The sequence below is a fragment of the Pseudochaenichthys georgianus genome, chromosome 1, assembly GCF_902827115.2.
Source record: "Pseudochaenichthys georgianus chromosome 1, fPseGeo1.2, whole genome shotgun sequence".
Lineage (NCBI taxonomy): Eukaryota > Metazoa > Chordata > Actinopteri > Perciformes > Channichthyidae > Pseudochaenichthys > Pseudochaenichthys georgianus.
The window spans coordinates 43,107,476-43,134,624 of record NC_047503.1 but is presented as its reverse complement, the minus strand read 5'-3'; the positions used below and the strand labels follow the sequence as shown (position 1 = coordinate 43,134,624).

Below are 27,149 nucleotides of genomic sequence, written 5' to 3'. Positions count from 1 at the left end.
TATTACAATGTTTCTTAGTCCACCAAAGCAAGGTGAACAACCTGGAAAGAAGAGAAAGACTGAGCTGCAGCCCCCCCCCGAAAAAAGAGAATCAAAGTCATAGGTATGTGCCCAATAATATTTTCTTCAAAGTAAATATTCAATATTTTTTCTTCAAAAGTAAATATTTTCTTCATAAGTACATATGGGCATAACATGTTTTAATAGATACTTTTTTTATGGTGGTCCAGAGACAGGAATATAATTTCACATTTGTTATGATATAAATGATTTTTTATGGTGGTCCAGAGACAGGGATTATAATTTGACATTTTGTATGTGTTTGCAGATGTGCTCATCAAGCACCTGGAGAAAAGATTCCAAGATCTCCAGAAAGGGAGTGTCCCTTCAAAATGTTCCATCTTCAACCCCAGTCAGTGGCCCTCTGACAGACAGAGGGCCATTGAGTCGTTGAATCAGCAAACACAAACAAGAAGAAGTGAAATTAAGAATAAAATTGAAATTGTACAATATAATATTGTGGTGGTTCATCTTATAATTCTAGAGAATGCACCAGACAGCATCTAAGACCTGCAGGTCCCCCAAACCTTTCGTGAGTCATTTCGTCCGCACGCATTGTTCAGGGCCATCTCTATTGGACTCAGGGCCATCTGTAAATTAGCTTAGATGGCCCACAGGGCCATCTCCCAAAATCCTTAATGTCATGCCCTGTCGTGAAGCCATTTTGGCGAGCTTGTTTTGCCGCGCACAGAGAAAGGTGTCATGTATTTTACGTCATCATTTTACGTCATGCGATCGGTTCTCGCAATCTGCATTTTTTTAGAGCGCCGATCGATCGGCAGAGAGTGAGGCCGATCGATCGGAGCATCCCTACTTACGACGGTCTTAAGGGATCTTCTTACCACCACATGTTTTAAACCGGGATACATTTAATTGATTTCCCTTTTGACTGCCTCACAGGCCTGATTAGATTATTTTTGGTATTTCCCGAGGGACATTTTCCTCTGTCAGACAACTACACAAAATACCTGCAAAAAGCTGATTTTTAATTAATTCTTAATTCTTATCTGTACTGTACAATGTTTTTCTCTTATTCTGTGGCTGCTTTAACACCTGCATTTTTCACGGGGATCAATGCAGGTCTATTTTATTTTATGTTATCTTAAACTCTGGCAAGGAAATCTCTGCAAGACCAAAATACTAAAATGGTATTTTGACACATAGTGTGCCTTTTTTAAGAAATATTGCTTCTCCTGCAATTTGAGTTTCGCAGAAGTCTTATTTTCAATTTTGATAACATGCCATTCAATAGTTCAACGATACAATATTACGATTGTAAAATGTGCATTTCATATTTAATCGTCAGACAAGAACTACTGTTCACTAGGCAGAAACGTAGTATCAATGACCTGAAATCAATTGGTTATTTCCTGCTTGTTAAGTAATCAGATATCTGTAAATGACAACAGTTAAAGTCTAGAGTATTACTGTATGCATAGGGATCAAAAAGGAGGTTAATCCAGCACAGACACGGCAGACGAACCAGAATATCTGTCCAACAATTGAGCACATGTTGTGATCAAACAGTGATGTAGTTGTCTGACTGAAACAGGAGAGGAAAGAACAGATTAAGTGTTTTCCCATTGTAAGTAAGTGCTTTCCCAGACACACACAAAGTGCTGGACAAAGCATTAAAACATAATGCGAATCATAAAAGATTAAATGACCACACAACAAGCCACGTTCACATTGTCTGTGAATGGTGATCCTTACAGAAATATTTTAAAAGTGTAGAGGCCGTGTGTGGTTCCAGTGGTCTGTGTGGTGTGAACTTGGTCCATAGGGACAATAAAACCCCAACATTGTGCATTTCTTTGCAGTTCATAAGACAGTTGATGCGTAGGTTTTGTGTCCTGTCCGATCAGAGCAGCACGGAGGTCAGCAGTTTGAGATTCCTGTCAGACGCTGCTGCAGCTTTACGGTCATGTTCGCTGTGAAGCAATGCCAGTCCGATTTTATAACGGAGATTCAAATAATGTGGCAGATAATCAGAGCTGCGGTGGGGTTACCGTTCACGGTCCCTAAATATACAGCAGGCACATGTTTCATTGTAGGTCAGGTTCATAAATGAATTCCTCTTGGTGGAGTGATTGACCTGATTCACTTGTAGCATTGCAGTGTATATTGCTATGGGTTTATTTCAATGTATCACAGTGCATAGGGGTGTAACGATTTAGTGAACAACGACGATCAATTATCCGCTGTAAAAAGCGGCTATAAACCCTGAGATGAAATACTGTTCAACCGACTTGGAGGAAAATATGGAGAGAGACTGAGAAGACCTTTTTTACTGAAGTATTTTAATTAAAGGAGCCCTATTGTGCTCGTTTCAGCTTCATATTAGTATGTTGGGCCTCAACTGTGACATGTTTACATGCTTTAATGTTCATTAAGGAAAATCCATGCTTTTAGGTTGTGAAAAGTGCAATTGAAAGAGGCAAATATAACACTGAGAAATGGTTCAGTCAGCAGTCAGTGGTAGAAGAAACTGGAAGCTTGGCATCGAAATGTGTGCAGATTGAAATAGAAGCTGGTTTCAGTGTCAAGTGCACAATAATGCCTCTAACAACTTGTAAACAACCAGCAACATGTTGCTCTAGCAAAGCTTGTCCTAAAACCACAATAGAAAATTAAAGATTAGTCAGTTCAAACATATTTGTTCCAAGCACTGAGTAGGCCGAAAGTAAAAAACATTTTGTATAGCCCAGCTGTGGATTAATAATGATCAATGGTCACTGACACTTTAATGTATTGGAAATTCAATTTCTATATTTAAACAACATTCTACCCTTTCGTGCAACACTGTGGCGACATCAACTAAATAAAGTGTTGCTATTTTCTTCTATTCTATCTATCCTATTTGGTGTCCAAATTATAGATTTGTATCTCTGTTAAAATAGTGATTATTAAAAAAAAACATCAAAATAAAATGAATCACTAACATGATGTCGCTCTCGCACACACCATCAATGCTTGGTGGCACTAAGTCAAATTTGAAATCTGTGAAACTGATTACACTCTACTCTATACTAACGTGCAACAGGAACTCACAAGTACAAGATGAAAAGGAAACCCCGTGTAGTGTACTCGGCCGATGTGACGCCTGCCATCAGAGTCAAGTGTGTGTTGGGCTCGGTGTCAGAAAACAAGCTGGAGCCGACCTCTGCATGTGGAGATCCCCAAAGAGGGGGGAGGGGGCTGGCAGGCAATCTAAAGAAACCAAATCAAGTCCTCAATCAAAAGCACAAACGGGATCATTCTGGATTGAAACTGATTTAGGAAAACTAAATGGCCTTTTAGTGGAATTTTACAGACTCTGATTCAGAATACCTTTATTCGTCCCAAATAAATAAATAGATGGATGGATGGATAAATAGATGGATAGATGGATGGATGGATGGATAGATAGATAAGTACTTTATTGGTTCCAATTTGGGAAATGTTTGCGTTGCAGCAGCATAAAAAAGGCAATTAAGAGAAAGAGAAATTAAGACACTAGAAATGAACAGTCCAAAAATATTTCTGAAATAGTGCCAGTAGCATTAAGCCATGATTGATGTTGCTTTGCGAAACGGTGGGATGTCATTACGTTAACATCAAATATTTCCATTGTCACAGTATGATTTTTAAAATGTTTTAAATATGGTTGATAAGATCCGTATTATCCTAATCAATCAATGTGATGAGGCCCAAATGTTAAGCAGTATTCACCTCACACAGGACCTGTTCTATAAATGTGGATTAGACTCACTGTGGCTCTTGTTCACACTCTAGGAGGCCTCGGTCGAGCAGCCTGATTTAAAGTCCTCGAGAGATGAGAGAGGAGGCAAATGAAAGCAGCACGGCCTAGTTTTAGAGTCCAGATCATTCTGTCGCTCATGCATAATGTAGAACGCCAACAATTACTCTAGAACAGGACACAGAATAGCTCAATTCATCTTTTTTCTTTCACATTTAAGCTGCTTTGGCTGATTTGTCTTCAGGTTTATGGAGAACTGTTATACATATGGTGTTTCATGTTATGTACTGAGAGGCTTTTTGGCACCTCTCCTGATGCAATAAAGCAGACCCGAGTCCTGCTTTGTTCTCTTGTATATAAAGTATTGAAGAGATTTTCCTGTTTATATGGGAACATTAATTTCATTGTCAATCTTTTCTCTCTTCCAGGGAAATGAAGCCAGTTATGCCCTGGACATGTGCTCGCACTGTGAGTAACTTATTACTTTCCTCAACTGTTTTAATTCCTCATGTGTGTCATTTTACATGTTGTGTTGGGGGCCAATGTTACTTTTTTACTGAAAGCGTTTTCTAAATTACAGTGAGGTTTTTTTGTACTTACAATGCAAAAATACACTTCAATGCCTTTGAACAGATTTACCTTTTCATAAGAATTTGCAAACATTATTTGTGTATTTTTTATTGATGCACTACCAGAAGCATACTTTAAAAAAAACACATTTCTCCGCAAACTTTTTTTTTTATTAATCAAAAAAGAAAGCACAACCTTGTCAAACATCAGATGCATCGGTGTGTAATATTGTCAAACCGCTGTAGAAAACAAAGTATTGATACTTGATGCCACAGACGCAATTCAAACAGAAATTAAAAGGTCAAAACATTTACCCTGGTCTGCACTTTTTGGTGGGGATTTCTCAGTGGAAACAGACACACTTATATCGCGTTTCGATGGTGATGGGTGATGAATGGGAACATCCCCACATGCTGCACCTTCCTCTGCAGAACTCTGCTGGCAGTCTGACCCAGACTCCCAACACTGTGAGGCTAAAAATGCCTCATCCCTCTGTAAAGGTCAGTGTCAGGGCTGCTGGGAGACCCTTGCTTATTTTTAGTCACGACAATATCCCAGTTTTAATTAGTTGGTCGCTTTGCTCTGACCCCCCCCCTCAACTCCAGAGCAAAGCTTGACACTTAATTAGAAAATAATGTTTGGACCTACTTTTTAAAGCTTACACTCAGGAAAATAGTTGTGTAAGCTGAACTTGGGTCTCAAAATTACGTCAAGCGTCCCTGGTATCGGATACTTTTGCTGAGTGGGTAGGAGGTTTGGGGGGACTGCGTCCTAACGAGCTGTTAAAAGAGGTGTGGAAGACTGGGGGAGACCCTAAAGAGGGAGGAGGGGGGGGTTAAGATTTATGACCTGTGCTCAGTCTTTGCCCTCCAAACTCAGAAACCTGCCTCTCATGTGGATTCCCAGGAAACATTGTGGCCTGAAAAGTTCATACCAAATCTTGGGTTTTCTAAGCAGTACCCGACCCTGTTGTGTGACCGCAGGAAGGGTTCACTCAGGTGTCTCTTCTTACTGCAGTTGACTTTGCCTTGATGCAGAAGTCACACCAGCAGCTCTCGGGTGTCTCAGCCTCACCAAACCGTGTATTCTGCGAGGTGTCTGGGTTGACGGCCCGAAATGAAGAGATGTGAGCGGCAGGGTTCAGGTTTGCTGACGCTGCTGTAATTCCCGATCCTCTGACAGACTTTGCCTGCTCAGGGATATTTATGGGGGTCCCCGACGCTGCCACGCCTCGACTCCCCACTCTTCTTTTCTTTCAGGACCAGCAGTTCAGTGCAGCTGCTTTCCTTGTTAACATCAGGCTGTGGTATATTTACCATCTTAGCTCCAACCGTGGCACTGCATCACAGAAAAATAACTAGCAGTGAAAAATAATAGGTTTCTTCTTTGGTTTATTGAAAGAATGCTGGTATTTTTTTTATTGGCTTGGAGACTTGAGTTGAAAAGCCCATTTCTAACTGTACAAAATACCCACTAACACCCCCTTTTACACTGTACAAAATACCCACTAACACCCCCTTTCCCACTGTACAAAATACCCACTAACACCCCCTTTCCCACTGTACAAAATACCCACTAACACCCTGTTTACACTGTACAAAATACCCACTAACACCCCCTTTTACACTGTACAAAATACCCACTAACACCCCCTTTTACACTGTACAAATACCCACTAATGTCGCCTTTTACACTGTACAAAATACCCACTAACACCCATTTTACACTGTACAAAATACCCACTAACACCCCCTTTTACACTGTACAAAATACCCACTAACACCCCCTTTTACATTGTACAAAATACCCACTAACACCCCTTTTACACTGTACAAAATACCCACTAACACCCCCTTTCCCACTGTACAAAATACCCACTAACACCCTGTTTACATTGTACAAAATACCCACTAACGGCACCTTTTACACTGTATACCCACTAATACCCCCTTTTACACTGTACAAAATACCCACTAATGTCGCCTTTTACACTGTACAAAATACCCACTAACACCCATTTTACACTGTACAAAATACCCACTAACACCCCCTTTTACACTGTACAAAATACCCACTAACACCCCCTTTCCCACTGTACAAAATACCCACTAACACCCTGTTTACATTGTACAAAATACCCACTAACGGCACCTTTTACACTGTATACCCACTAATACCCCCTTTTACACTGTACAGAATATCCATTAACATCTGGCTATTTATACTTTTCTTTTACAACGGGGATTTAAACCATGATTATAATTATGAAACATAACATACAACACAAATATGCTCTCCTCACTGATAATCGTAAAAAACATTTATTTTTTAAAAAGCAACAGAAAAAACCCCACTAAGTCTTCGATGTCTTTCCACTTTTTGAACAATCATCATATTGGTTTAAGGAATTTAAAAGACGGTCTGAATAAGTAACACATATAAACAAAGAAATAATCATCGGAACATTTTCACTTTCAACGAACCCTGCTTCCAAGTTGTGTTTGTGACGTTGAACGTGACGCACCACATAAAAACATAAACACATACTTAGCAATGGGAAAGGAGTCTATCGATTATTTTAGTGGCTGTTCTTGTACAAAAAACACATTTTGGTTCAAAAAGAGTACACGAGGATGAGGGTGGCACAGGCCAGTAAACATAGAACATGTAAATGAATTACATTTGTAAAAGGAAATTATTTCTACCCAACCTACAGACCTTAAACATACACACAATGTGTCTAAACCAGTGCTTCTCAACGTGTGGTCCGCGGACCACTGGTGGTCCGTGAGCGCCCCCTAGTGGTCCGTGAGTATATTGGTAACATTTCATATTTGAAATAAATAAATATATTTAAGTTTTCCGCACCCTCGCGGGAATATCTCCACAATGGAGCGAGGTTAAGTTTCACTTTCAATTGCATGAAATAGCCCATCGCAACACCTTCATCACACATGTTGCCACTTGTTTGTACCATTTCCAAGCGATTTGTAATCTGTTCTAGAAAAACGATGTGTTTTTTTATATTTGTGGAGTTAGGTGGTCCGCAAGTGGTCCTTGGTATGAAAAGGTTTTAGAAACACTGAAACGAATCCCACTGAAACACAACTTTTATCACCCTCTTTCACCAATTTATTTTTTCTTCAAGGCTCCTTAAAACAATATGCTGCCATCCTAGCCAGTGTACATGAGCGGAGACTCTTTTCTTGCTCTATTGCTATGCTCCTGGTCTATTTTTGCTGCAGCTGCTCTTCTTTTGTAGTTCTGACTAAGCAGTTGCTCAAGCAGCTTTACACTTGTATTAAACCACTCTTGCTTTGTTCACAAGTAACCAACGGTTTCGCCAAATCAACGAGGACTGAAATATTAAAGATCACAACATTAAACTATAACGGAATCAAAATACTACAACAAATAAAACTGATTTCTTTGTCTCATCAACCACCTTGCCAATATTCACAAATCCCCCCAAAAAATTGGCCACAGTAATTAACTAAATAAGAGATATTGTCAGTCTGTTCTATTAAACAACTCTGTCGATTAGTGCTGCGTCGACAACGTCGACGCATCGACTTCAAAATATCGTCGACGACATATTTCCGCGTCGACGCGTCGCTACACACACGTGGGTCACCCACAGCAACAAGCAGTTCTAGCTGTGGTGGCTACCATTAGCAGCTAGCATTTGCTCTCCGATTTTTACATTAAAATGGAATTATGGATTATAAATGTAATCATTTTTTTATACAGAGACGTTAAAAACCTATGGATTAACCGATTCAGCCGCGTTTTTTCTCGTTTTAATGCCATTGAACACGTCTTTTGATCAGATTGACAGCTACGGTGGTGAGACGGTCTCCCTAGAAGCTCCGTAAAGGTACGTGTTGTGATGTCTGTATTTGCTTCCCCTGTCGCGAGTCCGGATCACTCAGTGATGATACTATATACCTACATAATCTGTGGAGTCTCAGCTTTAATCAGATATCTTGTATGTGCAGCTACGATAAGTAATAAGGGTACTTTTATCTTGAGTTCTGTGCCAATGTCCGTTAGCATTTTTAGCTCAGGGGTCATTTAGATGCTTCTTATGAGACTTGTGTTTTGTTTTGGTAAACATGGTTTGTATCGTCAGTTAGCTGAGATTATTTCCGTTAATCTGGTAAAACACATTAATAGGTTCTTAAATATTAAGATCCCCTGAGACACAGTATCGTGATTTTTTTTTTTTTACATTACGTTTTTTTTACATTACAATTGAACAACAGAAAAATAATCGTTAGATTAGTCGACTAATCGATCAAATAATCGCCCGATTAATCGTTTTCAAAATAATCGTTTCCTCCCAGCACTACTGTCGATACATTTGAATGCATAATAATGACACATACTGGACTCTGCAGACATTATATGCAAAAAATAGGCCTTAATCTTAAATGAAGCTTTATGAAACATTCAGCAATATATTGTCTATGGCTATACATCAAGATATTTTGCAGCGTTTCTTTTTCCACTCAATTTCCACTGTGGTACATTTTTATCTCTGGGCGGTAGGGTGATGCGGTTGTCATGCAGCTTACATTTTCCTTTGTTCCCCGGATTCTCTTGATCTTCGGCAATCTGAGAACCTATAAAGAATTTTTTTTTTTTCCAAGGAATTAAATAGATATTCTCGTCATTACATCACTATAGTCTGTGCAATGGATAACGTGTAATACGGATTCTCACCTTGACCGGCGTAGAGATGATCAGAGGTGCTGAGTTTGTACCGCCGTAATTACAGTCAGGACTAAAGTATGGGTAGATTTTCCCGTTGAAGGAGCAGCCAGTAAAGGAGTAGATAAGAGCTGCAGCATCTACGTCATAAAAGGAGACCAGACCCTCCTCATAATCCACAAACACCCCCACCTTCTGAGGCCGAGACCTCAAAGAGAGAAGGACTGAGGGAGCGTCAAGAGCTTCGTACTCATTGCCATTTGTCAGCCATATAATCCAGAAACCATCTACTGGGCTCAGTGTGATATCTCCCTTCCTGTTGATCGACTCTCTGGCCACTCCTAAATCCCACTCGGTCTTTCCTTTAACTTGAACCTCAAAGTAAAATCTGCCTGAAGAGAAACTCTGCTTTCCTAAAACACAATTACAGTAAGAAAATCTCTCTTTGTTGTCTGGGAGATTCTTCGTTACATCACCATGACTCACTTGTTTCCCATCATCAGACAGGATGAGTTCAGGATGTGCTGTATCAGCATCAAGAGTCACATCCACTGCGTACTTCTGGACCCTCTTCAGCTCAGCTTCAAGCAGCTTCATCGTCTCTTTACTGAAAGTCTCCTCCAGCTGGACCACAGCTCTCACCACAGTCCCCTCATATGATGATGGACGGATGCTGACATTTGTCCAGTCCTTGGTTTGTGGAGCAACTTTCAAGGATGGAAAGCTTTGGAGAAGATCAAGGTGGTCTTCAGAGTGTGAGAGACGCTCCATCAGAGTGATTCTCTTCTTCAGCTCAGAGATTTCCTGTTCTAGGTCTTTGATAAAACCTTCAGCCTGTTTTTCAGTTGTTTTCTGCTTCTCTTTGACCGTATCCATGAGTTGGTTCAGTCCTCTCTCAGCAGACTCCATCAGAGCAGTGAAGACCTGAACACCTTCTACTATCTCTCTGTCTGCTTCTTTTTCACTGAGGTCCACTGAGTGTTTGATCTCCTGAATTTTCTGTCGTCTCTTTTGGATCATCTGCTGAATTTGAACATCAAGCACGGCCTTCTTCCCTTCATATCCTTCTTTCAGAGGAACCACATCATGCATCTTGTGGTCTAAAACAGTGCAGAGCATGCAGACACACGTCTGGTCGGTCTTACAGAACAGCTCCAGAGGTTTATCGTGCTTCGGACACATCCTGTCTTCCAGGTTCTCCACAGGGTCGATCAGCTGATGTCTTTTCAGGCTTGAAGCTGTCAGATGAGGCTCCAGGTGAGTCTCACAGTAGGAGGTCAGACACACCAGGCAGGACTTCAGGGCCTTCAGTTTGGTTTCAGTGCAGACGTCACAGGGAACTTCTCCTGGTTTGAAGACTTGTTGCTCTGAGCTGCTGCTGCTGGCTTTCTGTTGAGCCGACCGTCTGAACTGAGCGACCATCTCAGAGATGAAAGTGTTAACGTGCAGCTCAGGTCTTGTGTTGAACTCTTTTGTACACATGGGACACTGGCACCTGTCACTTATATCCCAGTGTTCAGTGATGCAGTCTTTACAGAAGTTGTGTCCACATGGTATAGTGACTGGATCAGTGAACAAGTCCAAACAGATGGAGCACAGGAACTGATCTTCAACTTGCAGATAGTTTGCAGCAGCCATATTGACACCTGTAGTGTGAAAGAATAGAGAAAAACAACATGTTTTTATCATTTGTTTAAAAAGAAACAAGCATGACTAATGTTCTTTTGAAAAAATAAACTTGGGCAGAGTTATATTGAATCACACAATTATTATTTGTTGTACTTGCTCAATGCCAGGCTGTAAGCAACTGCAACATTTTAAGGCTGGAGCCACACGAGGACGATAACGCAAACGGGTCGCAATCGTTATCAAAAAAGTATTCTGTCCACACGCAACAGGCACCAGAAACGTGTCTGTTCACACGAGACCGCTCCAAAGCGCTGGAGACGCTGTAGTACATATGCCAGGCCTGTAAGTGGCGCTGTAGTCCAGCCACAAAAGCAGCGAAGAAGACTTCCCACTAGGGGTGTAACGGTATCCGTATTCGTCCCGTACCGTCACGGTTCGGACGTCACGGTTCGGACGTCACGGTTCGGCACATGCAGTCACACGACGAATACGCCTTGTTTTTACGAGTGGGAAAAGTAATTCAGGGCAGTATCCACTACACTATATATAATCCAGGGGGCGGTATTGCGCCTAAAAGCTGTTTGCCAGCCGCCCTTAAACAACAAATGAAGAACAAGAAGAAACGACAACAAAACGAACAAAATACAAGAAGAAGGAAGGTTAGTATGGTGAGTTCAGATAACACACAGGAGCTAGAACCCACCTGCTTCTTTTAAATCAGCTGTGTGGGAACATTTCGGGTTCCCTGTGGACTACAATAACGATGAGGTGTGCGAGTGGTGGATCGGATGAGGACGGTGTGTCAGCGTTGTTCGATAGCGGTGCGGTATGCTAATGGTACACACGCCAAACATGCTAAATCATATCAGAAGGCATCACCCAGATTTGACAATCACCGGAGCGGCAAAAGACAACAGCAGTTCAACAGCTGATCCCCGTTGTTTTTAAGAAGCCAAGAGACATGAGAGCCGAGAGACCAAAATAAATAACGGAAGCTTTTGGCATATGTTTTTCAACGACTTTGCGCTCTTGAAATACTTTCTTATTATTTATGATGTAATATTTTCAAGACATTCTTTTTAGTTTTACAGCTTGATGAAACCTTTTAGTTTGACATCAGCCATTATAGATACTATGGCCATCTGAGTGTGTGTGGTTTGTTTTTAACTGTTTAATACAGTTAATTATTCAAAATGTCAGAGTTCTTTATTTTTAAACTGAAACTTGCACTACTGTTCAAACATAAATAACAACAAACCTGGAATTAAGCATTTGGGACTTTTTTTTGCTTTTTCTTGTTGTACCGAACCGTGACCTCCAAACCGAGGTACGAACCGAACCGTGACTTCTGTGAACCGTTACACCCCTACTTCCCACACATGGTTGCCATGGTTGCCCTTCTGTTTATTCTCCACTGTGGATGCTCTGTCTCTTTTTCTCCCTCCACGAGGCAAGCGTGTGCTCCTGCTGTAAATCTCTCCGGTTAGTCCACCAGCAGATGAAAAACACCCAACTCTCCGTCTCCGCTTCTTCCAAGGGACGAGGGGACCGTGCGGCAGAGTTTCAGTTAAAAAAAATGTTCGCCGGTCAACATGTCCGTTAAAGTTTAAATCTTCCGGACAAAATTAGAAAAGTGCCGGTCAGAGGTCTTCTTTGTTATTTATTGAGCTTTCAAACGAATGAATAACGACTCTATATAATAATATACGAATAAAAAACGGAGCCTCTCTTTTCCTCCCCCTCTTCTGACAGCCCAGCAGCTGATCTCTGAGCAGGAGAGGTGGGGAGAGGCGGGGCTATTGCTTCAACGTTATCAGGAAATGATCGTATAGGCGTAAACACGGAGCCGTTTGCCCCCCAGAGCGTTTCGTTTGCAGATCTCCCCACCTTGGGACCCGTTATCGTTTTCTGCGTTTCCATGTCGGCCTCGTTTGGCCGAACCGTCTATATGATAGTGAACTGTAGCGGATACAACCGTTATCGTCCTTGTGTGTCCGCGGGGCTTTAGTCATCTTATCTTAACTGATGCTACTCTGGCGAAACAAACAGATTATGTCCACACCCTGTTGCGCAAACCATTTTATATTTAAGAATGGCACGGATAACAAAGCTGTGCTTCATGACAACATTTTTTAATTCCCTTTTCCTGCTTCGTATAAAGAGCTTCCCGCCGGTTCTCCTGGGGACAACTTGTATGTGAAACCGCTGGACAAAATCTAGGATGTTGAAACGTAGGCAGGAAAGCAGGAGTGAAGCTAAACTCCCAACCACGAAGATTCAGTTGAAGGTTAAAAGTCCCGAAAACGGACACGGAGAGATTGTGAAAGAAGCTAGCAGAAGCTGTTAAAGTGGGCTACTGTATGGTTACCCTGAGGAGAGATAGCCGTAGTTATCTTGTTAACGCTTTCTGAGCCTTCACCTGAGTAGAGCTTAAGTTTTGTGTTAATCTTGCTTGTTGACAGGGTAAATATAATCAGCTGTACTCACCAGTGAGTTAGAGACTCTGCTGTGTTGTTGAGAAGGATCTGATGAATTCAGTTTGTATTTTCTGTGAGAGAAACAGAGACTTGCCTCGACTTCGGTGTGGCTGCCCCTCTGAAAAACTTAACTTTCATTTTTGGAGTGTGACGTTGTAGCCTTCCTCTTTCCTGGATTTCTCTACCCCTTCCTGCCGGTCTTTAGAGTATTGTACTCTTCTTGTTAGGACTTGCTTTCGGTGACTAACAAGTATTCGCCTGGCTTAGCATGAGGTGTGTGTGGTACGTGACAAATTCATTTGAGTGAACGTTTTGAGGGGTAGCACAGAGCTGTGTAGAGTGTGATATTAGCAGACCAAACAAATAACTTGAACATTGTAAAAAGGGCACATAGATATAAGTCGGGATGTCATGAGAACTGATTCTTCTGTACCAAGTTGATGCCAAAATCCCCAAATAGTGGTACTTGTTTTTATAAAGTACTGCAGGTACCAGAGGAGGGCTCGCATTGAGTTACACTAGTATACATCAAAGCTCTCTCCATTCACAACGAGTATTGGAGCTAAAGGAGGATATTACAAAGGGAATAATGACCTGAACTTCCGAACAACAGCTCTATCTTTTTGAAGTTATATCTTCCGTGGTATCGTATCACCTAATGGGAATTGTGGTATTTTACTGCCATTTGAATTGACTACTAAGATAAGATGGACCTTTATTAGATTTACTAGATGTCTGGTGTTGTGATGTGCCTGGAAAGCAAACAATTACAAAATATAATTAAACGCATTTTTAGGATTAATCCAAAATATAAACTGTTGTTTTATCACGTAAAATATCCACTCAGTTTTTATCTCTAACATAAACATGTTGACATTTATCCAGCAACTGTTTTTATACTGTTCAACAAGTAAGGACAAATTCAAAAAATTAAGTATGGACATTGTTGGACTATTAAATAGACCACCATTTAAAACCACTTGTGTCCTTGGTCGACTGAGAGGTCATCCTGTACATGAGTAACAGACTGTCTCCTCATATATCAGGGTTTGGTTTGCAGTACAGTGACTCATGCTCATCTCTCCTTTGTGTTGTGCTCCATCCAGTGGACGCTCTGCGCCTTAACACCAGGGAGTGGTGTACATGGACGCCGGTGTTACTGAAGTACAACCAGCTAATGGATTAATAATGGATTAAATAACACCAGCATTATTTTTACAATATCTTTAAATTAACTATTTAAATGTTTGCTTGTTTTCAGATAATAATATAACGCTACCCTGCTTACTTTGATTTACACTTCACATTTGATTGTTGTCTTTGCCCTTTAACCAATGAAACTTGATATAAATGAACACATATTTGTCTTGATATTTATGTATCGTCTGCTTTAATCATCAAAAAAACAACTTTTATATGAGAAGGAAAACATTCTGAGCATTTTAAGTTAAAAGGTGAAACTCATTTGAACAAATAAAAATGCTGAAAGGTCAGATTCATAATTAAATCAAGGATTTTTTATTTGTTTAATATTGACATAAATCACATAGCAATAACTTGTTTATCTTTTATCATCATAGCTATTAACAGCAAGTTTTTTTAATTTTACAATCACATATTTACAGATTTCTTTGACAGATGTTACCATTGATTGACTGAACAACTTCTAATACAAAATAGAACATTCTGTTGGCATCTTTTCTGTTGATGTCTTTTGTCCGTTAACTTTCAATGTTGATACATCGATGAAGAATACTCTATTCTGTACACAATACAAGCTTATAAAATGCCTTGCTCTTAATATGAGCCCTATTTCTTGCAATATTAAGCATTTGTTTTGGCCGGACATCAAATAGAACAATTATCAAAAACTTGGATGTTGGGTTGTTTCCAAGAAGAGCTGCAAACAGCAGCTTGACATATTTGACGTTATTAGAAAACAGTGATTTCTTCTGGAAGATATTTACAGTGTTGAGTAATAGGATGCATGTCATAAAATATCTCAACAAGGACATGTAAAAAAAATGTGCCAGAGTAAACAGTTTCTGTAGAAAACAAGATGGAAGCTAAACAGTTTTGACACTAAATATGTTTGTTTATTACCTTGAATGGAAATAAATCAATATAGGAAAAGTGATTAGTTTACTTGATAGGAGAGATGATCAGAGGTGCAGAGTTTTTACCACTATCATTAGGACATGGGTTGAAGTATGGGAAGAGTTTCTCAGTGAAGGAGCAGCCAGTGAAGGAGTAGATCAGAGCTGGAGCGTCTACGTCATAAAAGGAGACCAGACCCTCCTCATAATCCACAAACACCCCCACCTTCTGAGGCCGAGACTTCAGAGAGAGACAGACTGGGGGTACATTAAGAGCTCTGTACTCATTTACATCTCTCAACCATATAGTCCAGTTACCGCACTGAGGGCCCAGTGAGACTCCTCCCTTCCTGTTGATCGACTCTCTGGCCACTCCTACAGTCCACTGAGTCTTTCCTTTAACTTGAACCTCAAAGTAAAATCTGCCAGAAGAGAAACTCTGCTTTCCTAAAACACAAAGACAATCAGAAAACCTCTCTGGATTGTCTGGGAGATTCTTCTCTACATCACCATCACGGACTTGTTTTCCATCACGAGACAGAAGGAGATCAGGATATGCTGTATCAGGATCAAGAGTCACATCCACTGCGTACTTCTGGACCCTCTTCAGCTCAGCTTCGAGCAGCTTCTTCATCTCTTCACTGAAAGTCTCCTCCAGCTGAACCACAGCTCTCACCACAGTCCCCTCATGTGATGAATGGATGCTGACCTCTGTCCAGTCCTTGGTGGGTGGAGCAACTTTAAGGGACAAGAATCTTTGGAGAATATGGAGGTGGTCTTCAGAGTGTGTGACCTGCTCCACCTCAGAGCTTCTCTTCTTCAGCTCAGAGATTTCCTGTTCCAGCTCTTTGATGAAATCTTCCGCCTGGTTTTCTGTAGTTTTCTGCTTCTCTTTGATCGTGTTGATGAGATTGGCCTGGCCTCTCTCAACAGACTCCTTCAGAGCAGAGAAGACCTGAACTCCTTCTGCTACCTCTCTGTCTGCTTCTGCCTTACTGAGGTCCACTGAGTGTTTGATCTCCTCAATCTTCAGTTGTCTCTTTTGGATCATCTGCTGAGTTTCTGTCTCAAGCTCAGCCTTCTTTCCTTCATATGCTTCTTTCAGAGGAACCACATCATGCATCTTGTGGTCTGAAACATGGCAGAGCATGCAGACACATGTCTGGTCGGTCTTACAGAACAGCTCCAGAGGTTTATCGTGCTTCGGACACATCCTGTCTTCCAGGTTCTCCACAGGGTCGATCAGCTGATGTCTTTTCAGGCTTGAAGCTGTCAGGTGAGGCTCCAGGTGAGTCTCACAGTAGGAGGTCAGACACACCAGGCAGGACTTCAGGGCCTTCAGTTTGGTTTCAGTGCAGGCGTCACAGGGAACTTCTCCTGGTTTGAAGACTTGTTGCTCTGAGCGTCTGCTGCTGCTGCGTCTGCTGCTGCTGCTGGCTTTCTGTTGAGCCGACCGTCTGAACTGAGCGGCCATCTCAGAGATGAAAGTGTTAACGTAAAGCTCAGGTCTTGTGTTGAACTCTTTTTTACACATGGGACACTGGCACCTGTCACTTGTATCCCAGTGTTCAGTGATGCAGTCTTTACAGAAGTTGTGTCCACATGATGTTGCGACTGGATCAGTGAATACATCCAGACAGATGGAGCACAGGAACTGATCTTCAGATGGTGTACAACTAGCTGCATCCATATCTCCACCTGTAGTGTGGAAGGAAGAACAGTTTCTTTAAAATACAGTTACAGAAAAAGAAAGAAATGGGATTGATATTGGACAGAATCAATTTTGAATTTTTGAGTTTTGTATTGACTTGCACTAACCCAAGCTTGAGCAACCGTTACTGTTCAAGACTTAATAGGTTCAGGATAGCTACCTTGGCTAAACGGCCATGAATGTGTCTTTATCCCGTTGTTTAGACTACGGCTGGGCGACATGGAGAATATAAAACATCACAACATTTTTACACAATAACATTTTTGATAGATAATCAAAAAAAGCAAATGGTTGAACAGTCTGGAAGTTTAAGGAAGCTACATCACTTTACTGTAATGCAGCCTTTAAAAGCAATGTTACTACTTCTGACAAACCTGACACTAGATCTAGTCTAATATCCAGATGATGATATAATATGGATAACTACCTTAGCCCTAGTGTAGACCAACTGATATTAAAGAACAACACTGATAACAAAGCTCTCAGTACTTTGTGACACACCTGCCTCACATTTTAAACTCACACTGGTTCTTTGGTGGTGAGCTTTTAATATGACACACCTCTACAACAAACAGTAAGCATGTAGGAAGTAATCAGTAAACAGTGATAATGGCAGGAAACCAGGAATGAGGATGAACTCCTAACCGCAGATATTCAGTTACAGGTTAGTTAAATGCAGAGGGCTGAACCGTAGGCCTGAGGACAAACAACTCCATACTTATATCATATTTAGTTGATAGTGTAAATATAATCCGATGTACTCACCAGTGTTTGACAGAGACTCTGCTGTGTTGTTGAGAAAGATCTGATGAACTCAGTTTGTATTTTCTTTAGACAGAAACGGAGACTAGTCTCGACTGCAGTGTGGCTGCCTCTCTGACTAACTTAACTTTCGTTTCCTGAGTGTGGCGTGTAAGCTCTCCTCTTTCCACTGTAGCTCCTCCTCTTTCCTCTGTAGCTCCTCCTCTCACCGCAGCTGGTTGTTCCCTCCCTCTGATCTGCATGGGCGTTGAGAAATACCAGCGACTCTTCAGGTTCAAATGGAGCAAAGGTGGTGCTCACAGTGGGGAGAGTGAGACATGTGAACACGTTTTTCTTCTTTATGTTGAAACGGTCTCTAAAAGTGCAGGAACTTTATTTATAGGATTTTCTTTAAAAAAAAAACAACTCTTGAAATTAGTTGAGAAACTGGCAAAGAGTAGCTCGGGTCTCTTTGTTGGGATTGTTTCTGAGGTTGCTTATATTTCATGTCCTTGTAGAAGTGATTATCCTCACATGAAGGTGTGTTGACTCGTGTTGTGATCCATCTCGTGGTCGTTCTGTGTGATGACGCATAGTAGTGTCGAAGAGGAAGGCTGTCAGATCTCAAACGTTCAGAATTAAAATGATTCATGCTTTTCTGTACTTACAAACCAATCACTCTCGGATTACTTTCAGAGAGAACATATCAAGTTTAAGTTATAATTGATGCCAGTCTTGTTACCTGCAAGAAGAAGCACTGCAGGAGAGGAAGTAAAGTGGAAATGCACTGCTTCGAGTTTTAATTTGCGATTATAACTTCAATTACAAATGTTTTATGTCTTTGACTTTTTATTACACATTTGTTATCGTGTAGTATTGTTTGAATGTAGTCATTTTTATATTTTATATCTTTGTTATTATAATATTTCATAGGGTAAACCAAAGGAATTTGAAAAGTACTAACAGTAAAATGGTAAAGAATTAAAACATATATTTATATCTAACAATACTAAAACAAGGCAAAAGCAAAGGATAACGGACTAGTTCATCACATCAAGTAGCTTTGTTGTTGTGGGTGTGGCCATCAGCTGCAAAGAGGAAACGGCTCCTAAAAACTGCAGGAAAGGAGACCAGGTTTTATTGAAAGGCATTTTATTGTCTTTTAATAATTGTTCTGAACGCCACTTGTTTACTGATAGCCTTTAGCAATAAGCTTTGTGATGTTTTGTATCGCCTTGGACCAAACTTCTTTATATGTTTGATTATATTAAAGGACAGGATATCTCCGTGAGCTACCAGGTTACCAACACAATGCGTCCCCCGGCTCTTTGGTTATCAGCAGAGTGATTAGAGATGAACGAGGCGTCACATGACCCGGTGTTAGGGCTTAGGGCGTGGCACTGGGAGGTCCAGTAGCATGAGGTCCAACTTGACTGAGACCAGTAGCTCTGAACAGTCATGGCCAGTAGGAACAAGGAACCAGGTACGTTAGGGAGAAATTTCTTTACAGAAAGAGCATGAAGTGCAGGTGGCTAACAGGTGTTCTAACTCCTGCTGGTGCTTAAGTTCACAGGTTTGAAGTTTCGCCAAAACTTGATAATATTTGTCCAAATCTCCTCCTGTTATCCGAAGGCTTTGTCTGTTTTAGCCGCTGTTAATAACTCTCTCTCTCTCTTTGTCTCTGTTTTCATTTCAGTTGATGCCGATGAGATTAAGAGGCTAGGAAAGAGATTTAAGAAACTCGACCTAGATAACTCCGGCTCCCTGAGTGTGGAGGAGTTCATGTCCTTACCAGAGCTCCAGCAGAACCCCCTCGTGCAGCGAGTCATCGACATATTCGACACCGATGGAAACGGAGAAGTCGACTTTAAAGGTAAATTAATCAAGAAACTGTTTCCCTACTCCCTCTGATATCCCCTTTGTTTTTCAAATGAAGATGTGATAACAGTATCCTTTCTCAGTGTCCTCAAAATGACCCGTTGTTAAAGATACAGTCTGTCTGCTCCTGACTGTCCTCTGATTGAAATGCAATGCAATGGGCTGGCAGATGCACAACATCTGGCACGAGAAGTCTGACATTTGACAATTTAAGAGCATTATTAAGTGCTTTACCATTAACTTATGAATCAGTTAGAGGCGGGTGAATATTTTGTAAAACTTGGTGAAAAACCTTTGCAAGAAATGCCCTCTATCCTTGATTATGTCATTGTAATGTTTCACAATATCTATCTGATATCAGCACTATCACAACGGAGTAATCACGTAAAGTTTGAGAAGCTTTTCCCCCATAAGAGCTACAGATTACGTCACATTGGAAAGTGCTTCTAAATTCCCTTTCATGAGCATGAGGTACTGTCCGTGTATCCAGAAATCTGTCACTGATCGCAGCTGCATTTTCCGGACTGATAACTACAATTTTACAATAGTTTAAACTTTGATATCGAGAAAGAATCGCAGCCAATCAATACATTAAGTCCTCTGATGTCATGACTTAGGCTACAAAGAATGTTTCCCGCTTGAAACAAATATATACCATATTCATAACTAAACGCCTATATACGGGCCCTGGCCACAGAACAATGTAAATACTGCAGTCAGCTGCACCTTTCTGCTCCCTGGGGTGAACTCAAAGTACTTTAAATGTGTACTTCGGTAATTGTACTGGTAATATCTGAATTGCATCGAAGCCATTACTTTCTGAATCACTACCTGTACTTAGATTTCTACATTTCTTCTATTATTTACTATATAATTCAGTTGTTGTTCAGTGAGTTGTCTTGTAATTATTCCAATAACAACAATGCAATGTTTCCCATCAGTGCATGGTGATTGTTGTTTATTTTGGGTGTATAAATGATATTTATTATACAGCAGGAGGTTTATTGTCTAACAGCAGTTTGAACAGATGATGATGTTTCTATCCTTCCCCAGAGTTCATCGAAGGAGTCTCCCAGTTCAGCGTCAAAGGCGACAAGGAGCAGAAGTTGCGTTGTAAGTGTCCTTCAGTTTTCCTCACATCTCTGTAGCCTTGTTATCATTACTAAACTCAGTTATATACACTTCAAAGGTTTGTAATCTTTTCCCACAAAGGCTTGATTGGGTACAGTCGGAAGTCCTTTATATGTAGATGTTATTTTGAATGATAGGTTTGTCTCGTGGCCCTTTAAAACAAAACGCTGTACAATGGTTCAACCAGATTTACAAATAAAACGACAGAAACAAACCTCCAGTCGGAGCCGTTTCCACAAATGTTTAAAGCTTTTTAAAATGTCTTGTGGCAATACGTTGTTGTCAGACTGATCTCATTATGTTTTCTTCAGTGACGTCATAAGTGTCGAGCTGCATCTTTATAAAACATTTAGATCAATTTAGATCAGCGGTTCCCAAGCTGTGGGCCGCCAAATAATTTGCAAAACATTATGATTTGTGTGGAAACATTTCATTATTAAGATTTTTTTTTTATTTGAACCTCCTTTCCTTTCTCTTTCTCGATCCTCCTTAGCAACGGTCATTACAGTCCTTGACAGCGGTCTGTTCTACTGGATTAACAACGTGTCACATGTTCTGAATTGACCAATCAGAACTTTATTTAGCCTCCGTATTGTTTATGGTTGAGTGTGGGCCCCGAGTTGAAACAGGTTGGGAACCGTTGATTTAGATGATAGCATTTCAACATCTAGACTGCAGCAAAAGTGGGATTACATTTATTTGGGATGTATACTTTTAGAAAAACTGATAAAGTAAACACTGACATCCTTCCCCCTCAGTTGCCTTCAGGATCTACGACATGGACAAAGACGGCTACATATCCAACGGCGAGCTCTTCCAGGTCCTCAAGATGATGGTGGGAAACAACCTGAAGGACACCCAGCTGCAGCAGATCGTCGACAAAACCATCATCAACGCAGACAAAGACGGCGATGGCCGGATATCTTTCGAGGAGTTCTGTGCGGTGAGTTTACCTTCCTCTTCATCTCCTGTGTGAGAACCAGAGAGCGACAGACTGAACAACACAGCTAAACCACACCGTTTACATTTCTGTTACAACCTCAGCTTCTTTGAAGGTTTAAAGAGGAATCTTTAATTGCAACGCAAACATTTCCCAAATAGAGTGGTCCTAAAACCAGGAAGTGAGTTAGCATTTTACCACTTCCGCTTCCCTCGTCTCAGAGCCAACGGGATTTTTTAACTAGTTTTTTGAAAATATCTGGAAGTAAGGTCTGTGGTCGAGACACATTGAAGAGACAGATCACGTTTTGTTCTACGACATTAAATCCATCAGCAGTCACCCCACTGGAGATTTCTGAAGAGTTGACGTGTCTGAAAAACGATGGTTGTTACCGAGTGGCTGAATAGGACTACAGAAGTTGTCGAGGCCGTTTTACGTCATTACGCCGAACGCGTAAACACTCCCGCTAAGTTTGCCCTGTTCTGCTTGAAAGCAAGTCCCTGCCTCCTGCAGAGTGTTCAAACAAACGCTTCAACTTGTACCATTTACAATCTGTATGTTTGAATATGGATCTTAAGTCGGCGTGACGTTGAAGTCGTGCGACCCTGCTGTAGTTCCTTTATAGCATAGCGTTAGCATTTTGCTTCTGGCGATTAGATTTATGATTGGAAAATTATAAAAGTAGGATAGACATGTGGAGATTATCCGGCTGAACAAAACGTGCATTTATCGAACAGGTCCGTTTTCCACAGATCTTATTTTACAATATTCCAAAATCCTATGGAGAAATCCTGTTGCATTATTGTCGAGGGAACCCATGAGCAGCTTACTTCCAGGTCGGCCTACAAAAATACGTCATCTACTCTACTCTACTCAATAGTGATCAATGAAGAACTTTTCATCTTATCTAATTATCTTAATTGTGAGAACAACATAAAGGCCACAAGCTAAACGTGTTGGTCTGACAATAAACGTGTTCTTATACTGTTTTTGCTGGAAGCAGCTGCTATCTCCTATTTAAAGTGATTCATAAGAGTGAAGTTAAACAGTAAAAAGTGCCGTTACCCCAAACTAGGGGCTAAAAGAAAAATCCTAGCATGCCGTTCAAACGTCATAAAAACGCTGTATTATATTTTAGGCAAATAGTGTCTGTTTTATACTTTTATTTTAAACCCTTAAGGGGAAAAAATCTATTTACCGGCAGATTTGAAACAGTACTGCACATAGACAATACTATACTAGGGATGTAACGATATACCGAATATCGCGGTAAATAAACGTCCCAATACCGTCGTGAGACTGACACTAAACACTTTTTTTTGTTTTAAACCTTTATTTAACCAGGTGGTCCCATTGAGATCATCGATTTTTATTATCGTACCGTGAGTTTTTGGTATCGTTACATCCCTAATATATACAGTACTCACGTAAACTTATATATAATAATGTAGCATTAAAGCCATAGTATAGTAAGTATGCCATCAAAATGTGATAGGACATTCGCTTAGAGCAGTGCTTCTCAAAGTGTGGTCCGCGGACCACTGGTGGTCCGTGAGCGCCCCCTAGTGGTCCGCGGACCACTGGTGGTCCGTGAGCGCCCCCTAGTGGTCCGCGGACCACTGGTGGTCCGTGAGCGCCCCCTAGTGGTCCGCGGACCACTGGTGGTCCGTGAGCGCCCCCTAGTGGTCCGCGGACCACTGGTGGTCCGTGAGCGCCCCCTAGTGGTCCGTGAGTATATTGGTAACATTTCACATTTGAAATAAATAAATACATTTAAGTTTTCCGCACTCTCGCGGGAATATCTCCGCAATGGAACGAGCTTAAATTTCACTTTCTATTGCATGATAAAGCCCAGGGCAACACCTTCGTCACACATGTTGCTACTTGTTTGTACCATTTCCAGGCGATTTATAATCTGTTCTAGAAAAACGATGTGTTTTGGGATATTTGTGGAGTTAGGTGGTCCGCGAGTGTTTTTTTATTGGTTAAGTGGTCCATGGTATGAAAAAGTTTGAGAAACACTGGCTTAGAGATAGCCTATCACGTACCATGTGTTACCAATGCTAGCCAATAGAAGAGTAGGTGTTACAGAGTGATGTCACTATGTTCCTAAAGAAAACAAAGGAGTCCCATGGAGGCGGGAACATTTTAGCCTTTGAAGACCATTTACATGCACTAAAACCTTTATAACACACGACAGGAGAGGGAACCCCCCAAAAAGCGAAGTAGGGTCTCTTTAAGTTTTTTTTTTACACTCCCTGTTGGTCATTTACAGAAAAAGTGTTAAAAGTAATGTAAACAAACTGAAAAGTGACACCCCCCCCCCCGCTCCTTTGTCTCCCGCAGGTCGTTGGTGGATTAGACATTCACAAAAAGATGGTGGTGGACGTCTGACAACTTTGTTCTTTTTCTTCCTCCATTTACTGAAGATCTGCTTGAAGACGTCGTCCAACAATACGCTCAATGAAAGTATTTTCTTTGTGAAAAATCCTCCCCTCCCTCCCTTCCTCCCGTCCCCCCTCCCTCCCCCCTCCCCGAGCCTTCTGAAGCCAAACTCTCACCAAGTATTATCGAACAGGAACTCTCTCTGACTCGCCGCACTTCAAAAAAAAGCTGACGGACGGCTTTTTAACGCAGAGCGGCGGTTTCAGTTTGGTGGAGGAAAGCTGGAGTGTGAGTGTGTGCGTGCGTGTGTGTGTCTTTGAGTGTGTATGTGTTCTGTATGTTTTACTGGTTTTTTCAAGGTATGTGGGTTTTTTATATTTATTTTGGTGTCATTGTTTTTTTTTTCGGAGAATCAAAGGAAGTCTATCTTAAAGAGAGTTAACTTTAGTGGATGAGTGTATTTAGCGGTGACGTTACTTGATTTCAGAACAACACAAACACAGCATGAAGTGCCAACAACAATTTATGACATGCAGTTGAATTACAGGTATATATACATATATATAAAAAAAAATCTGTGTCTTTTATTTTAGAGATGTAATTGTATTATTGAATGCATTTATCTTACTGGAGTATTGCATCATTTACACTTAAAAACAGTTTCATTTTACAGTCATTTTGTCAGGAGGACAGAGGGAGATTGGGCACTACATGTTTTCAGACTTTGGCTAACATGAGCGTCCATTTTTGTTTTGCTTTTTTTAGGCACTTTTTGTGTAATTAAGCACCGAGTTGTAATAACATGTTGAATATTAAGTACAAGTTGGAAACCTGTAATTACGACATGCATGAATACTGTCAGGGACGAGTCTGCATTTTTTTAAACAGCGCCTACCGTTGATGTTGAAAGTAATATTACTTCACACACACACACACACACACACACACACACACACACACACACACACACACACACACACACACACACACACACACACACACACACACACACACACACACACACACACACACACACACATCTGTAGATTCAACACTCTCAGCTTAGTGGAATAAGATCAGTTGTCGCAGCTTGAATTCAGCCAATAGGAACTCCTCAACGGTTTTACATTTTCTGCACATTTGAAAAAAATGAGTAGAAATTCAAACATCTCTTGCTTTATGAAAATTAGGAACTGTAAAGCCGATGATCGTTGAGCAACAAGCAGGGCTATCGCAGGTTGGGAAAACTGTACAAAAAAAATCCATTCTCTTTGTTTTTACTGTAAGATTTAGTGAAAAACAAGCTCCGAGGCGAGGCTGTAAATGATTTTGAGAGACACAGAAATGTTCTGCGGTAGTGAGCTGAATCTGTGCTTTTGCAGCTCGTCTGCTTTCGGACATTCACGTCTTTATCCTCCGACTCTCTCTTGGGGGGAGAAGCAAAGCTGAGGAGGGAAACAACAAAAATGGCCGTTAAAGCGCTAGAAAAACCTGCTGTAGTATTCAGTACACTGCTGATTTACCGACGCTCTGCAAGACTTTTCTACCTGAAACGAGAGACTTGTGACGTGTTTGCATGACGTGTGATCTCCTCTTCTTTATCTTCTTCTTCTGCCCGTTGCTCTTTGCATGTAGATCAGATTTTATTAAAAGCTCTTTAAAAGCTTTATTAAAGGTCTTTTTTCAAAGCTGGTCTCAACATTTAATGAAATGAGTGAAATGTCTTGCGAATGCAAATAATCTACTCTGTGCATGCTAGTATGTGTATTACTGGTTTGACCACTTGCATATTTGAATTTTTATACAATTATACAATAAGAAACTACAGTTTTTGGTGCATGTTCAACTAGATAGAGATCATGAGAAATAGCTACTTTAAAAAACTGTTTATTTAGCTGTAATAGTTTCATATTTTAAGCGTGTGGACATGGTGTCAGGGTTGTGTTATTATCAGATAGTGTATTTCATGGTGAGGATAAGTAATCTTTAACATTTGTATTGTAGTTTATTCATTTTGCATTTCAGAGTTTTGGCTCATTTCATGAAATTCAGTGAGACCGTGTTGTGTTTACATATAAATAATGGTGATGAATAAAAACATGAACATTTCAAGCATGTTGATGTTGCCAATAAAGGTTTAAACATGGAAAAAAAACTGTAATCTTAAATGTTTTTTAGTCGCCTGCCGCCACTCGATCTGTTTTAGGGATGTTTGTTTCTTCACTTTTGATTTTCTTATTAACGGTTGGTTTCCTGCTTGTTTGATTTGAGTCGGTGCTGAAATGTCTGCTGGGGTTTAAAGGGATGTTTGTGATGGAGGCCACATGGATTCAGTCTGAGAGTTTCACTCCTGTTTTCATCTTTGCTGCATCACTGAAACTTCATACATGGACAAATGAGAAATAAACTGTTTGAAAGTTGTTACAGATGCTGTGGGCTTACATTATCATTCATAAATGTTCCAGGATTGTATTTAGTGTCTCTACTCTGACATGTCTCCATGCTTTAATGTTCAAAAATATATTTTATTATTTTCTCATACTCCCTGTGCTGCAGCACCTGTCTCAATTCAGGGGTTGTATCCTTCGGGGTACGCAGCCTACGCGGTCGACGAAGGATGCGGGCGACGAGACCGCGTAGGCTGGACCGAGCGGCCTCTACGAAATGAGACGGTCTAGCCTACGGAGCGCTTCGTATTTACGTCACGTGATACGCGCTGTTCGGTTGCGTTGCTCCAGCAACCTGCTAGCAAATTAGCTGAATAGGATCCAGAAATTATACTTTTACATTTTTTGGAGATCACCGTCGGAGATTAAATAAAGAGGACCATGGCCAGTTAAATAAGATGAAGCTGTTCCTTTAGCCCCCAGTAATGTTACATCAGTAAATTAAGTACATTATATATAGCTGATGTAATTTAATCATATTATTTCATATATTTAAAATAAGTCTTAATTTTTCTGTACTAATAAAACAATATGTTTTTTAAAGGAACAAAAGCATGTTGTATCGATTGATTGTTAACAATATTAGTGTTCTAATCGTAATAGCTGTGATTATAACAGTTTGTATTCTCCTT

The 27,149-nt window shown here is 40.7% G+C and overlaps 3 protein-coding genes across 5 annotated transcripts in view; 1 reads left to right on the top strand and 2 right to left on the bottom strand.

Moving 5' to 3' along the window:
• ppp3r1b (protein phosphatase 3 (formerly 2B), regulatory s1ubunit B, alpha isoform, b) overlaps positions 1–26,490 on the top strand; it is a 32,107-nt gene extending 5,617 nt beyond the window's left edge. Inside the window, exons 2-6 of the mRNA XM_034088544.2 lie at positions 4,228–4,267; positions 19,433–19,609; positions 20,668–20,727; positions 21,504–21,688; positions 24,032–26,490. Of these exons, the coding sequence (XP_033944435.1) occupies positions 4,228–4,267; positions 19,433–19,609; positions 20,668–20,727; positions 21,504–21,688; positions 24,032–24,079 (510 nt within the window). The 3' untranslated portion in view covers positions 24,080–26,490. The remainder of the gene's footprint in view (positions 1–4,227; positions 4,268–19,432; positions 19,610–20,667; positions 20,728–21,503; positions 21,689–24,031) is intronic.
• Positions 6,675–13,303, bottom strand: LOC117450273 (E3 ubiquitin-protein ligase TRIM21-like). Its single transcript, XM_034088274.2, has 3 exons — positions 13,199–13,303; positions 9,095–10,728; positions 6,675–8,994 (listed from the first exon to the last, which is right to left on the bottom strand). The coding sequence occupies exons 2-3, from the start codon at positions 10,718–10,720 to the stop codon at positions 8,881–8,883; spliced, it is 1,740 nt and encodes a 579-aa protein (XP_033944165.1). The 5' UTR covers positions 10,721–10,728; positions 13,199–13,303; the 3' UTR covers positions 6,675–8,880.
• On the bottom strand, positions 14,627–17,884 carry LOC117450289 (E3 ubiquitin-protein ligase TRIM39-like). Of its 3 annotated transcripts, none has more exons than XM_071203719.1 (3): positions 17,761–17,884; positions 17,103–17,205; positions 14,627–16,982 (listed from the first exon to the last, which is right to left on the bottom strand). In XM_071203719.1, the coding sequence occupies exon 3, from the start codon at positions 16,972–16,974 to the stop codon at positions 15,331–15,333; it is 1,644 nt and encodes a 547-aa protein (XP_071059820.1). In that variant the 5' UTR covers positions 16,975–16,982; positions 17,103–17,205; positions 17,761–17,884; the 3' UTR covers positions 14,627–15,330. The 3 variants fall into 3 exon arrangements, with proteins under 3 accessions (XP_071059820.1, XP_033944169.1, XP_033944167.1); XM_034088278.2 differs by having other exon boundaries at positions 17,156–17,205; XM_034088276.2 differs by lacking the exon at positions 17,103–17,205.
• Positions 26,491–27,149: the final 659 nt, after the last annotated feature.